Source organism: Papilio xuthus, unplaced genomic scaffold (genome assembly GCF_000836235.2).
Source record: "Papilio xuthus unplaced genomic scaffold, Pxut_1.1 DF825928.1, whole genome shotgun sequence".
Lineage (NCBI taxonomy): Eukaryota > Metazoa > Arthropoda > Insecta > Lepidoptera > Papilionidae > Papilio > Papilio xuthus.
The window spans coordinates 5,980,073-5,996,043 of NW_013532721.1; the positions used below are offsets into that span (position 1 = coordinate 5,980,073).

The window sequence follows — 15,971 nt, forward strand, 5'->3', positions numbered from 1 at the left end:
ACCTGATGTTAAGTGAAGAACAGCTCTAGAACTCTAGAGATCATTTTTGTTTAAAGCAAAGTCTAAAACAGTTTGTGGCTACTACCGTTGTAAAGAAAAACAGTTGTTCTAAATCATACATCATTAATTCAAATAGCAATTCCTGTATTTGTGACATTACCGATCAGCATGTTTAGCTCGATTGCACCACATTGATACTTGACAACAAGACAAAAGCAGATATTTGACGTCCTTGACATTTACGTTGGTCGCAACTAACAATGCGATCGTTGCAACGAACCCTCCCATTGCTACTTACGTGCATAATGAACAAAGCTGACACCCACGCACTCGCGGTATACACGACGATTGCTGTCAACTCTTTAAGGCAAACCTTTTTGATGTACTGTGTTCAAGACAAATGAAGTCGTCTCGTTAAGAAGTACTAAACATTTTATAAACAGTGTATTATCATGAAATTAAAAAAAAAACAACATGTATTAGTCCTAACAAAGAAAAATGTTTTCATACTGACTTAACAAGTCTTGTTCTCTTTCTAACTTTACAGAAAAATATCATATGGAAGATAACAACTTTCTTGTGAAATTACAACTAAAATTATTAACAATAGTGTTCAAAATATTCTTAATATATTAAACGAAATTTCTATAACTCTAGTACATTTTATTTTGTACACTCAGCGTACATTTCATGTTGTTAAGCTTCAGTTTGTTAACTGACATTTGCTTCACGTTTCGTCGTTTGTATTCGCAGCCGGTTGTAGTTTTACTCAGTAATATAAATTCCGATCGTGAGAATGAGGTGAAAGGATTATTGCTTTCCATCTTTCATTGTGAATAAAATACTTCCCAAGTGTTCTGTCATCTTACGAAAACATTATTGTACAACATATACATTAAAGCTTAATCTTTAAAATAGAGTGAACAGAAAAAAGAACAGACAGAGAAATATAAGACTGTGTTTTACTTTTGTTATTGTTTTATATGGCGAATAATTTATTTCCCGCCCAGCAAATTTTTCCACGACAAGAAATACTTTCCAATTTTTTTTTTATTATTCCAATAATAAAATATTAATAATAATATTTAATTATTAATAATAATAATTAATAGATTCCTTTTGTGGTAGATATTATAAAATCTTTTTTTTTCTCGCCACATATTTAATGACTCAAATAATTGAAAAAAAAAGTTGTAAGCTACTTGTCTTGTTGTGGACATTGTTAAATTCAATGATATTTTGACTTCCTGCAAATACAAGTTTTTATTGTTTCTTCTTCTCGTTTCTCTCAAAGTCTTTTTAATATAATAATATATCTAAATTATAATCTGAATAATCTAGGAGTCTTAATACCACGTGGGTAGATCTTATAGTACTCGAAAGTCGAAAATGTTCTTTGTACGGTATAATTGTCATTTGTTAATTCAATCTATAATTTTATTTATTTAGGTGATAGTCAACGTATAAATATAGGTAAATTGATTGATAGTGTAATTAACGTACAGTAAACTGTAACTCTTTAAGACTTTCAAGATCATTATCTGGTGCCTTGTATTGTGCTTTACTAGTAAAATAATAACAGCCTTCGAATCTGTAAACATATAATACCTATCGGCTTCTATTCCCAATAAACTCGTACAAAATATATTACTATTTCTTTTTTTTTCTTTGTGAAAGAAAGAGATGTAAATATGTTTTGCGTAGAGTCTCTGGCTGTGGTAAACTACGCTTACATAATAAATTTATTATGTGTAACAGACGAGACTCGAAGCGTAGATGCAGCGAGGATAAGGCTTTAATTAAAGGCTCGTCTGCCGTCGCTCACGTCGCGATCCCCGCAGGCCTCAGGGCCGACATCAACACGACATGGTACCAAAACGAGTTCGATCTACTTCTATACTTAAAATTGCGCTTATTGTTTTAATTACGACAGAATCGCACTATTTTTCGTAAAATACGGTAAAAGAAAAAGCTCAATGGATGTTAATTAACATCCCGTATACAATCTAAAGCAATCAAAAGATAATTGATGAAAAAAGAAACAAAAAATAGTTATCTTTTCTCACAATGCCAGCAACGTATTAGTTATACATTTATGTTTGTATTTTATATAATATTTCTCCATCACGCAGTAAAAGTGTGTAATTAAATTATTTTCTGACATATATCTCATAAACAGACTATTTTAAGTTTATATTTTCACAAAAGAAAATAAGATTTTGCTGTGGTCCAAGTGCTACATTTTAGTTGCCCAGTTTTCTATAAGTCCGCGATGCATTCGCAAGCGCATTTTTATTGCGCACCTGCAACTGTATACCTTCACAAACATCTCTACATGTTTGGTCGTGTGTTATTTAAGTATGTGACCTTATATTAATAGTACGTAAACATTTATTAGAATGAAATGAGCAATTAGATCGCCATTTAACAGCTCTTTAGTTCTAAAGTTCATACACAGAGTTTTTTTAAACGTTTAATAAATGCTTTTAAGTATTAAAAGCTCTTGAAACGTGTCAGCATTTTAAATGTTAATTTTAAATTACACGTTTCGATAGTCACAGTAATAATTACCAGGAATTACTTTTAAATCGCCACCAGCCTAATGGCTTTAATTTACAAACAACGGTTCAGCATACGAAATATAAATTATAGCCAATATAAATCTTACTAATATTATAAATGCGAATATTTGGGTGGATGTGATGTTCGTTAGAAGGTATCTTCAGAACGGCCCAACCGATCCCGCTGAAATTTTGTATAGATGTGGAACATAGTCTGGACATATAGGCTATCTATTAAAAATATATTTGAGAGCGGTGGACTATATATGGAATCGGTTGCTACTTCTTGATATGTCTATCTTTGTGAATTAGATGACTTTATTACTCTTAGGTGATGAATTCGTAAATTGAATATACAGTCGATCCTGGATAAGTGACAGTCCAAGAGGCCGTGATATTTTTCTCGCTAGTAAAGGTTTCTCTCTAACAAGAGTTTCTTTTTTATGGAGCTCATCGGTCATAGCCGGATAATGTGTCACTTTTAAAGGTTTCTCACTTTTTTTTTATATCACAATGTGGCAAACGAGCGAGCGGCCAACCGAAATCGCTGAAATAGCGAAGCAACCGTTGCCCATAGACATACGCAACTGCATATGCGTTGCGTACCTTTAATCGACGAAGGAGAGGATGCACAGAAAGAAAATATTTTCCCTTTCCATGCATTCTCACATCCGGAAAGTCCACTTCCACTTCCCATTCTGTCCTTATAAGAAAGAGGGTGGGAAGGGAAAGAGGACTATGTAAGGCCTGGTGCAAAGATGTTTAAGCGGGCTCTACCACTGTTAACTGTCACTTATCCAGGTCCGATTGTATGCCAATGAGTCATAAAATTATAGGTTTTTGTTTTGTAACATATTAATCCCTTATGCAATTCTGTTTATTCTGTACCACAAATGGCAAGTTCAGGAAATGTCATTATTAATTACCCGTTTTTAACTAGTTATCATATGAATACATTTTAAATAGTGTAAGTTTGAAATTCCCATCAAGAATAGCAACGTCTAAAGAAACAGCAAATAATTATTTTTGTATGCATAATAGTCTTCATCTAATCATATTTAAAAACATAAATAAGATATCATCGTTGTTAAAAGTCTATTTAATTATCTTCTAAAATGAATCCTAAGCCTTTTTTTCAATTAAGAGACACCGGACTGACTTACAATGACAGTGCTTATTTTAAAATAAAGAAGTAACCGTAATCATCGATTTCAACAAAATATATGAAGCCAAATATGTAATATTGTTCGTTATTAATTGAGATAATTTGAAAAATTTCGGTCTTTAAAATTTCATTTTCTATATAAAGCTTTTGAAAATAAGCCAACATTTACAAATAACTGACTAGAATCGTTTCGTATATAAATCGCACACCCAACATGGTGCGTGCATTACATTCCAATACGTATTAGATTTCAGAACTAATACCCGTTTCACACGAGGACAGTAAGGCAGAGCAATATTGCAGTACTGATATCTTTGAACGCATACGTATTCTTACTGTTAAAATACTAATGTCTTATCTCGCAGTATTACCGCACTGTCTACTGATACTTCACTGTACTACCGTCATATGAAACTAGCATAATATTCCTCTTAGCTTTCAACCTTCTAAATAAAACCGACCTCGAAGCATCACGCTTCACGTGTTCCGGTCGATTCCGATCCATTCGTTTGGGTATAGTTGACTCTTAAACAATTTACATGCACAAGAAAATATTTTGCACGAGTTTAAATTGTTCCGCGTTCCTTAATACTTAACACTAGTATTAATTCCACATTGCATATGTCACCTACAGATTTTGAACTTCATATTAACATCAGGTAGTAGGCGTTGCTTAATAAAAAAAAGAAGAGAACTTAGCAATAATGTTTGGACTTTATACGTCAACAATGCTAATTTTATTTATTATCATCCTCCGTTTTAATTTAATATAACATCATAATAAGAACGGTTCTATCAGTTTACGCTTTGCTTAGCACACCTTCTTTGATCATATTCTGACGAAATTCACAACTTACCGGTGGCACAAGACAGTAACTTTTAACTTTAACAATGCAGATAACAATCAAACCAGTTATAGTCAACATTAAAACAACATAAATAAAAACTTAAAAAAAAAACAATTCAAAAATATACAGTTGTAATTTTCGATGGTTATTGCTAATAAGACATTGGCCATCAGTTGTCAACACTTAATTGCCTTAACAATTAACAAAGCAATTGAATAGGTTTTACAGATAAAGGCAATTCACTTTCAATGGACCATATTTTTAAATAAGTTTACCGAACATTCGTATTGCTACTGAATTTTTATTCGTCGTTTGTCCATTTTATTATAATTTGGAGTGAAAAGTTTTAATAAATTTTCAAGCATTTTGCTAGCGAATTTTTACCATAATACCATTACTTAGTCCTTACGGAATTTCCGCGTCTTTAAGTCTACCTTCATTTCAGAAGAGCGCGTCTACATTTTGGACTTCGTTTATCTTCCACTGAATATGATGGATAAAATATTAAATATATTACATAATAGACGTAATAACTCAATAGGATGTACAAACGGACGGTCGCACCGATATATCTGTCGCTCGTCGGAAGCGCGGGAGGTAGTATATAAAAGTCAAGGCCACGAAGCTTATACTTCTTATGGACCAATGTTAACTTGTGTTATTTAAATATCATACCGGCGACATGGGACTCCTTTCGAAACGTCATATTTTTTCTTTTAAGGACGCTTGTCACTTTGTTCGGAGTTTTAGAGGGAGTAGTCGTTTGTTTGACGTCGTTAATTGAAAATATTACGTCATTTTTTTGTTAAAAATAAAAGTTTTTATTATTTTAAAATTGTTATTTAATATTATTATAAGTTATAAGGAAAACCATTTATTCATTAATATGATAATAATATTTAATTAAAACATTTCGATAAAAACAATTAAAGTACTTTTGTATCAAAGCATGTTAAAAATTAAATCTTATACCAATATGAATTTCTTTAGTGTCCTGTATTAGTAATATTATGATAAGTAGGATGTGAATAAAGGTTAGTGGATCATTACGATGAGTCACGAAATAATATTGTTTAGAGTAAGAAAATAATTAAAGTTTGTTTTTATTCTTTTAACTATCTGTCGCCCGCGAATCCGTCAGCGCGAAATTAAAAAAAAAAACATAATTAGTAGCCTATGTGTTGTTCCAGCCTATGTGTTCTACATCTATGCCAAATTTCAGCCAGATCTATGCAGCCGTTCTAGAGGTACCTTTAAACAAACATCCATCTATCCATCCATCCATCCATCCAAACATTTATAATATTAGTAAAATTAGAAGTAAGATTAGTTTATGTGAGAGTACAATATAATAATAGATAAAGCGTCGTATACCGATTTACCTTGTATCAATATACGTGTATCCAGCGATACATTTGGCAAGTTGGGTAAAAGAATACTACTGTTCCCTATCAAATTCTGGGTATTATAATAAATTTAAACCTACCCGAAGTTGCTAAGACCAATATATTTTTATATATATCGCAGCAACTGCAATTTAGACGATGTAATTACAAATTTATATTTTGGTCAGTTAATGTGACAACTAAAACTGCACTTTTTGACATTTAATAAATGTCAAAAATTGCAAAAATGTCAAAATAAATTAAAAATAAATGCTCCAAATTAGCAATAGATCAAAATTGCATGTCTAGGACCATTAAACGGTGATGCAAACACTTAGTAATAGTTTTGTAATTTACTAAGGCTAAATAAAGTGTCACAATATTACTCTGTCTGCATGAAGAGATATAGAGATGATCTTATTTTAAAAGATTATATAGAGAAAGGTTTAATTTCTTTTTTATTATAAGATGGCAAACGAGCAAGCGGCCACCTGCAATAGCGAAGTGACCGTTACCCATAGACATACGCAATTGCATATGCGTTGCCTACCTTTAATCGATGGAGGAGAGGATCCTCTCATCCAGAAGATCCACTTCCTATACTTTCCTTATATGAAAAGGGTGGGAAGGGAAAGTTAATCTTACTAGTCTTACTAATATTATAAATGCGAAAGTTTAGACCTTCAAAGAAATATCCATCCAGATGTCTTTGAAGGTATCTCCGGAACGGCTTAACGTATTAAGTTTTTATTACGTTTGGACAGAGACGCGGACGACAACTAGTGTTAGTCACTATTTTATAATTGGATGTTGTCACGTTGTAGATCTGCTGAAAAGCGTGATATACAACACTTTATAAATGTAAACACTTTTGTTTACTCCATAATCTCAAATCAAGTTTGCATTTAACTTATATTGAACTAAAGTTGTTAATACGCAATTCGTTTTAAAACGGGACAAATAATCCTAAAGAAGTATATTTTGAAACATCTAAATTCACCATAAAAGGTTTACTAAATATTTAAACATGTATATAAATAGTGTCTAATGTTAATTGCTGATTTATCAAGCGCAGATGTTTGATATCACTTGCTTTTTACGGAAAATACTTACTGAGAAAAATATGAGACTATGCATTTCTTAAAAGTTTTGCGACATTTCATTAGCGCGCCGTACGATCGATTTATGTTTCATATGACATGACAAACCTGAATCTAGTCAAAAGTACTAATAATTATTTTAATCGTAATGTAAGTTATTTTAAAATAAAATGAAAAAGTGAATTCAAAATTTTGCGAAGAAACTTGCACATCTGAGGTGCAAGTTACAAGATGTTGAACTTATTCTCTTTAAAGTAAGTGTTTCTGGCAACATGATTGAAAATTTTGTTAACGCCAATTAAACCAGCGGAAATACAAAAAATCTGCTCAGAAAACGTTCCTGCGTTTCGACGCGCCTGCAAAATTAAAACGTCGGAATCACAATTACGGTAATCCAATTTAAAAAAACAGTTAAAACTTTAGAATATCAAGTCAATGAATAATTTGCACCTTCCTGCAATCTACAGCAACAAAGAATAACAACAGTTGTAAACCGTATAAATAATAAACAATTTGTTCCGATCGTATCCGTCCTGTACCTTCACTTCCAGATAAAGCTGAAGTACAAAAACAAAAGGTAATTGTCGGCTTTAGTAGTTGATCGACATCATAGTAATTGCTTCAGTTAGCTTGGATCATTCAGACAATTATTTTCCGGACTAGGGATTCCGATATTATATTATAATTTTACTGTTCATGATATCTGTCGCTTGTTATGAAGGAAGAAAACTAACACCGGCTACTTGTAGAGTGGGCTAAGGTTGATATGATGATTTTTTGATTGTATAATTCCGAGATTTTGAACAGTTTTTTAGTAATCTCCCAATTCAATACGACATAGGGACCTTCAAGAATCAAGCATACTATTTCCTTAAAGGCCGGCAACGCATCTGCAGTTCCTCTGGTGTTGCAGCTGTCCATGGTTGTCGTTGATCACCTCGGTGTTTCCGCCGCTCGTTCACCCCTTATCTTATGAAAAAAAAACGTGAAAATTATATAATAATATTATAAATGTCTATTAAATAGTATAATTTAAACCTGATCTATTTTTAGAAAGGAACCTAATCTAAGCAAGTAAATAGTTAGGAAGTAAATTATATCCAACATAACATAAATAGTATTACCAATAGTTATGTCATACACTGGTCAAAGTAAACAAACAATATAAATTACGGAAACAATACTTGTCCAGAATTCTTATTGGCCTTAATTTAAAGTACGGATGGCTGAAGCTAACGAGTCAAACATTGTATAGAAATATGTCTACTCTGTTAATAGGCCGACTTCATAACATTTATTAAAAGGATTTCGAAACGGATTCCGATAAATAAAATAGATAACGCGTAACTAATGAACTACGGCCTTTCATGAAGTAATATTGCGGAAAATTTCCGACAGGCGTTAAGACCGATTGTTCCGAGTTACGCCGCTGTTTTGTAGCGCTTACATTGTTTATAAAGCCCTCGGGTATAACGTAAGAATAATAAATTCGCTTTATATATTTCGGTAAACACTCAAACTAACAATTATACAGCTCGTGATGAATATGACGAATTATCGATGCATGTCATTACAAACATTCCTAAAGGTCTTCGGGTTCCCATAACTTTTTAATGTCACTCGTCAAATAATGCCGCGAGCATTGATTGCAATTGGCGAAGCTAAGCTTTCATACAATATTGCCTCATTGACGTGACTTAGTAGCGCTTCGGCAGATCTATATCACTAGTCTCTTTAGTTTTATTGATTTTTTATTCTTAAGTTCATCACAGTCTAGACAACTAATTACCTATTGACACTGTTCGCTATTAGGATATACCATTTCTATTTGCCTTAAAACAAATGACGTAATTATAACAATTATAAATAGTTCAATGTAATAGATAGACCTTGATAAATTATTCGAAAAGATTCTGTTGTGTGAAAATAGGTCTTCGTCTGGTATGAGATATAAACCTACTGCTTAATTTTACAGTATCTGCATATCCTTTATATTTGTGAAGACTCTAGATATTATAATTAATTTTCATATCCATTATCTGCTTTTTATCATCATTTTATAATGTCTTCGCGTCTTATGCTAACATTAGGGGAGTCGTTATCTCTTTACCAAGCATCAAATAGTTTTTATATTCAAGTAAAGTTGTGAAAAACAAATGAAATATTTTATTTCATCTATTATAACCTTAAAGTTAATATCGCATGGTGATTAATCGGCAATCGCCTCTGAGGAATTCGACATTCATAAATAAATCGTGACTAACGATGCTGAATCCGGAACGGATTGTGTACTCATCTCCGTGTATAGTGTACCTCGGTGTCTCTTTCGCATTGTAAATTATGAAATAATGGTCTTGAACTTATAACTGCTAATTTTTAATAAATAACTAGCTTTCGCCCGCGGCTACGTCCGCGCGGATTAAAAAAAATCTTAATTAGTAGCCTATGAGTTCTTCCAGACTGTGTTGTACATTTATGCCAAACTTTAGCGAAATTCATTTGACCGTGCTTGAGATACCTTTTAACAAACATTTATTCATGCATCTAAACTTCGCATTTATAGTTATTAGTAACCTTTGTGACCTTGAACTTATAACCGCAAATTTTTAATACTACTTTTAGTTTTAGCTCTAATTGCCCAACGACAGCGGGTACGGACATTTGATCGCATGGACGTAGATTATAATCCCGTCATTCAACTATTGTGGACCTACCTCTCGCAAAACATACATAGAAGAGATATATGTAGAAGAGATGGCTGAATAGAAAACAAAAGACCGGCAATGACAGTTGCAAATCCCTATGAGTAGCAATAACTGTGGACCGACAACTTGCCACCTTCTATTGAAAATAATGGTCTAGGTACAAATTTAGACAGATATATGGATGAATTAATGTGTTTGAATTTAAGATATATCATTTGATGTTGTTTTTTTTATGATTAAAAGGGATCCATGAGTTAAATTGCTGGTTGACGTCATTCTGATAAGACAAGATACTTTTGTACATGTGATTTTAAAATTTTCGGACATGAAGTAACAACTCTTCGGCATCGAGTTTTAGCGACCTCATACATTATGATAAAGATTAAGGACATTCGTACTATTTTATTGCTTCTTGATAAATATTAACATTTGTTTCAATGTCAAAGTGAATGCGTTCTTTAAAATCAAAATTAATATACAAGAAATTAAAGGTCGAAGTACTCACTTTGAGATTATTTCGTGTAAATAATATGTTCTTATTTACTGTAACAGTCAAACAATTATGTCCAAAACTAGCTTTTTTCTGCGGCAACGTTCGCGCGGAAAAAATCTAGTATTAAATATAGCCTAAAAAATTAAAAAATTGCTGCGACAAAGACGAAGAAGAATAATGGAAAGGAATTTCTGAAATGGGTCAAGTAGTTTTTGAATTTTCTTTTTCTTACAAATCTGTCCTCTTTGTAATATTATTATAGATATACATTGGAAAGTTTTTAATAAAATTGTTGATTAAATATCAAAAAAAAAATTGTTGATTTTCTGTTTAATTTTAAAGTTATCAATATTTTTTGTTTTCTCTTTGCTTTACTTTCACATTCTTTAGTAAGTGACTCATTTAAATTGTGTATTACATTTTAGAATGCTATTAATATTATAAGGAAATCAAATTATCAGTATCTCGGGGCGCCGCAAAGGGTGCCTACGGAAATCAAGAATTAACAACCGGGTTGTTTTTAACTGACATGTGTGAAATAACTTAGAATTGTAGATCATATTTGATATTATTTATAATCATAAATGTTATACTCATTTTAATGGAATTATTGATTGTGTTTCTCAGACAAATATCGTCCAAATTAAAAAGTGAATTTGATTTACATTATACTTACTACAGATAATTTAGAAGCATAAATTCATTTCTATATTTCGTAGTCATATCTGCCTTAGTACAATATGTTTAAATCGTATCAGTTTGGAATTACTATTTTTGTTTGTTGTTTATAATTTCAAGGTCATTCACTAGTTCAGATGTAAATATAATTCTAATAAATCAACTAATGGCTGATTATAATATATTTAATAGCTTAATGCCGGTGGCAATAACCTTGTCGTATTGTTTGTAAACATTGAATCTTTAAGACAAATATTTTTATAATTTTCGTAAATAACGCAAAAGACAACGGTAAGACTACATCTAAATATACTTTTAAAATTATTTGTCTATTGATATCATTTCTATTATTTGCATTAAGGTATAGATCTGGACTATATAATTGTACAGGCACTCAATCTAATTAAAGTTGTTACTAATGTCAATATTAATTGCATGTTCATGATTTTCAAACATCTGTATTATGCAAGTATATTTTAAATCTGTTTTTCATAGAATTAGCCTTTGAGACAACCTTATTCGTTTAATGCCAAAAATCACTATAATTTAAGGTACTGCCAAGAGCATCACTGCAAAATTCATGACTTACACTAACTTACAAATTGCTATTTTAAAAACACAGGCGCTTACGCAACTTACAATCATTGGTCAAGATTGGACGACGCATTATTTATCATAAAGCATTAAGCCTCTTTAAAGCTGAAGTTTATTAAAAAAAGAAATTATCTACGACCCATCATATTTACATTAAATTAGAATTGAATAATGAAAAATAAGACGTGCTATGGACATATTCATATTTAAAAACTGTTAAGTAGAAGATGCATTATAATTCCAAATATCAACATCTTCATCATTATCGCACTTTGTTTTGCAGACATAGGCCCCAATGTCTTCAACAGTATAGTTAAAAAATCCAATAAAAGTCAGAATTTCATGTGAAAAACTCGTCTTAATATTTATTCTTATATTCATAAAATTTATTTGCTGAAGAAAAATCGTTGAATAACCGTCTACAATATAATCAGATAATTATCCCATGTACTCATCAGTCATTTATAGTCGCTGTAAATAACTACTATATAAAAAATCTCAAAGTCGAATTTAATATTTTATTAATATTGGAACTGGCCATAACATATGTATGTTTCAAAAATTAAAGAAAATTAATTTTGTGAAACACACCCTACTATGGTTAACAAATGTCAAAAATTTAATTGTTCATATATTTAACTGTAAAATACAAAAACTGAATGAATTTTCATTGCTAATTTAATTCAATTTCCAATTAGAATATAAATGTTTTTATTAAATAGTTGACAGATCTGTTATAATAAAAATCAACAACAAAGATCAAAGAAGGCATTATACATTTCAAATTTAAAAAAAGCATTACGCAATATACGCACGTAACCATCTATAACAATACCTTTTCATTATAACAATATGTAACATGAATATGGGAACCTAATAAAAATTCTTTGATGACAATTGATACGGTCCGTCGAGTTCAAATTCGTCATATTCTGGATAGTGCGGCCCCTCGACCTTGGGAAAAGCTGAAAAACAAAACAAAAGGTGAATTCCTTTCGCAAAGAATAAACAATGGTGCGCCCAACACAATGGAGTTACGATTCGTTATCCGCCGCTAATTAGGCATACCCGTACTGACGTTATTTTATCTGTTTTACACATTGTTTTTTAGTCTGTGAGACTTTACTGAACATAGTTTGTAATAAAACTGAATTATATCAATTCATAACATAGCTATATTTAGGTCACTTCATAGACAATTATCAAGTGTTAGTTGTCGTGTTAAAAAAAACTTAAGTAGCCTATGTGTTCTTCCAGACTATATTTTACATCTATGCCAAATTTCAGCGAGATCCATGCCGCATTTCTGGAGATACCTTCAATCAAACATCCATCTAAACATTCGCATTTATAATATTTATAAGATATACCATTAATTGTCTAAAATGGAGATGCTGATTTAGTGTAAGAAATCTGTGTCACAAGAGACCATAAACTGACTTTCAATACTGCATTATGTATATTACCCGTCTAATTTTAGGTGACGATTAGAACAAGGATATTTTAACAATGCTTTACGTTTTTGTTTCGAGTCATGATTGAAAGAATTGTGTCGAAACCTTGATTGTTCATTGCTACTGGATAGACGTGAGCTTCTTAGACCATGTCAACCATGATTTTTTTATAAGTAACAAATTTTCGGTTGATATTTAATATTGTATTTGTTAAAGAAAACGTTATCCGGTAAACTTGACTACGATGTTCAAGGACTTCGGAATCTCTTACAAAATGCATAATACTCCTCTTAACTAAACTTAGGAGACTAATGAACTTAGTAATTATGACTAAATCCGGTTTAAAACCCCAGTACTCGTAGTTAAAATAACAAATCCAACACAACACAAGTCTTACCATAAGGTGCTGGAGACGCGTATATGATTTGCTTAGGCACAACTTGCACTGGTTTGGGCAGAACGCCTATTATAGGTTGCACCGGGACTGGAGGTATCGGTGTTACGTGTACAGGCGCCGCGTGCACACTCGGCCCAATTTTGGACACGACCGCGTTGAAGCCGTGCACAGGGTCTGCTGTGTAGTCCACAGTACGTATAGAACCATCTGGCTCCACTAAAGAATATTGTCCTGGAAAACAAAGTAAGTGTTCAATATTTATAAATACATATATCGACAAATAGAATAGACTGCTGTATGTTATGTGCGCTTCGTTCGTGGTATTCTTATTATAAAAAAAATTGCCTTGTACCTCGTAATGTAACATAAAGTCCACCCTTCTTATAATACAAATAAACAAATGGTACGCTATCGATTTGTTAATCCAATAAAAAACAATTGTTGATTACCAGCATATTCATATTGTTTGTATTATATTATTATAATCAAAGATCTTTAAGAAGAGAAACAAACCCTTGACGACATCTCCATCTCGACTTTCATGTTGCGACTTCACGTCACCCGTCGAATGATCAGCGACTCCATATGTGAAAGCATATTGTGGACGTTCCTGGAAATAGAAGTAATGTCGATAATTTACAATTCATCATTTTCATTAAGTCTTAATTATTTCTTGATTTTCCTATAATACTAAATGTTAAGCGATTCATTGGACTAGAATTGCTAATATAAACTACTGTAAGCACCGCTTATTTCTCATAGAAGCATTTACCGAAAGGGATAAAATGGCAGAAACATTCAAGATCATATAAAATGAAGTCATAACCCATAGTTTTCTTACTACTAGGTTAGAGTAATTACGTACACACTTAAGTCTTATCTTCAATATTTTAATAAGGTTTTAAATAGTGTTTACACGCATTAGAAAATGTGGGTTAAAACCCAGTCAGACATGTTTCTATAATAAACAACATAAACATATAGTACATCTATATGAGTTACATAATGTAACTTTGCAATGAAAAGACGTAACATCAATGTAACGCATGGGAAGTCACAGCAAACACCCTATTGTATAAATCGGAATTAAAGGAAATATGTGCGCTATTGAATTTACAATTTCACATGCTTTTTTTTAAATAACTCTACGTTAAAAAGTTTGTTATGCTGATTTCATAATATTTTTGCCACCTAAATAGGTTTGATACGCGACATCAGTTATAAATCTTTAATTACGTATTGCCTAAACTTCAATCAATTAATTAAAATTAAATCTTCGCTTTGATTTAGGTAATAACCGAGATATTTTAGAGTTAATTTAAATTTTTAAACAAAAATTTTCTACCTAAATATATTTCCAAAGACGCATAACGGCCTACTAACTCAGCCTTTATTTTAATCTTTAAGCATTTTTTTTTCTATAATTTTAAGTCTTCTTTATACTAGCGAAATGTATAGAATTGTTGCAATAAAAATTGCAACAGAAAATATACCATTATGATCAAGTGGTGTAAAAATAAAATAATGATGGTTCAAGTAATGGATCAAGTCATATTGGACCTAGTACAAGTGTATCTGAACATATCGTAAACATACTTACGTAATAATCATTGTAGCCGTGTTCAAAGCCTAAATTTATCTTTGGTCTGGCAAATGCAACTTGCAATATCACTAACAACAAGCATTGATATCTCCACATTGTATTATAAAAATTAAATAAGATCTTAAGATACGACTGGCTTACTATGTGTCTGAACCCTGAGTAGTACAATAGGGGGTTCACATGTATTTATAAGTGGCCTTATTCAGTAGTGAACGACAGCCTTGGTGGGCGGAGCTTGGCTTCTTCCGAAAACGAAGTTTCCTCGCGAGCACCGCACGCGGCGGATAATTAAGAAAAGTTTCGCACGGCTCAATGACCCAGCGCATGCTGATTACATTCTTAGCATATGCTGGATTTCTGTCAGCCTTCAGTCTAGATTATAACAGAACACTTCCGTGATTATGAAGATATTTAAGAAAGCTTTTAAACAATGTAATGCATTTTCCCAATATTGTCTCATGTTATTATATTACTATATTAACTAGCTCTAGCTGGTCGCCCGCTACTTTGTCCGCGCGGGTTTAATAGATATTGACCAATTCTCAGACCTACTGAATATGCATATAAAATTTCAAATTGTTCAAGTCGTTTCCGAGGAATATGATAACTTACATTGTGACACTAGAATTTTATATAAAAGATGTATCTTGAGTACGTTACTAAGAAGGTTAATATTCCCCAGACCCCAAAGTTCAATCACCATACCATTATGTATTCTTTCATTCTTCAATATCAGATAGTGTTTGAAGATATTTAAGTTAGACTTTAACATCTAGGAACTGATTCGGTTCCCATGAAAACTAGGGCGTTAAATGGAGTGAACGAAGACATGATTGTGTAATGCTTGCTAAAAGCACGCAAACGTCTGTACTATGGTATCGATATGCAACAATTACACTAATGTTACTTCGCAATTCCTTAAATATACAATATATTCCATACATTTTATATGGCTAATGGAAATTAAGATACTTGTTGAAGCTTTTGT

General features: G+C 31.9%; 1 protein-coding gene across 1 annotated transcript; it reads right to left on the reverse strand.

Annotated features, from left to right (window-relative positions):
- Positions 1-12,142: 12,142 nt before the first annotated feature.
- LOC106125508 (Cuticular protein 62Bb) lies at positions 12,143-15,134 on the reverse strand. The gene is made up of 4 exons (XM_013322742.1): positions 14,981-15,134; positions 13,894-13,990; positions 13,381-13,611; positions 12,143-12,494 (listed from the first exon to the last, which is right to left on the reverse strand). The coding sequence occupies exons 1-4, from the start codon at positions 15,077-15,079 to the stop codon at positions 12,403-12,405; spliced, it is 519 nt and encodes a 172-aa protein (XP_013178196.1). The 5' UTR covers positions 15,080-15,134; the 3' UTR covers positions 12,143-12,402.
- Positions 15,135-15,971: the final 837 nt, after the last annotated feature.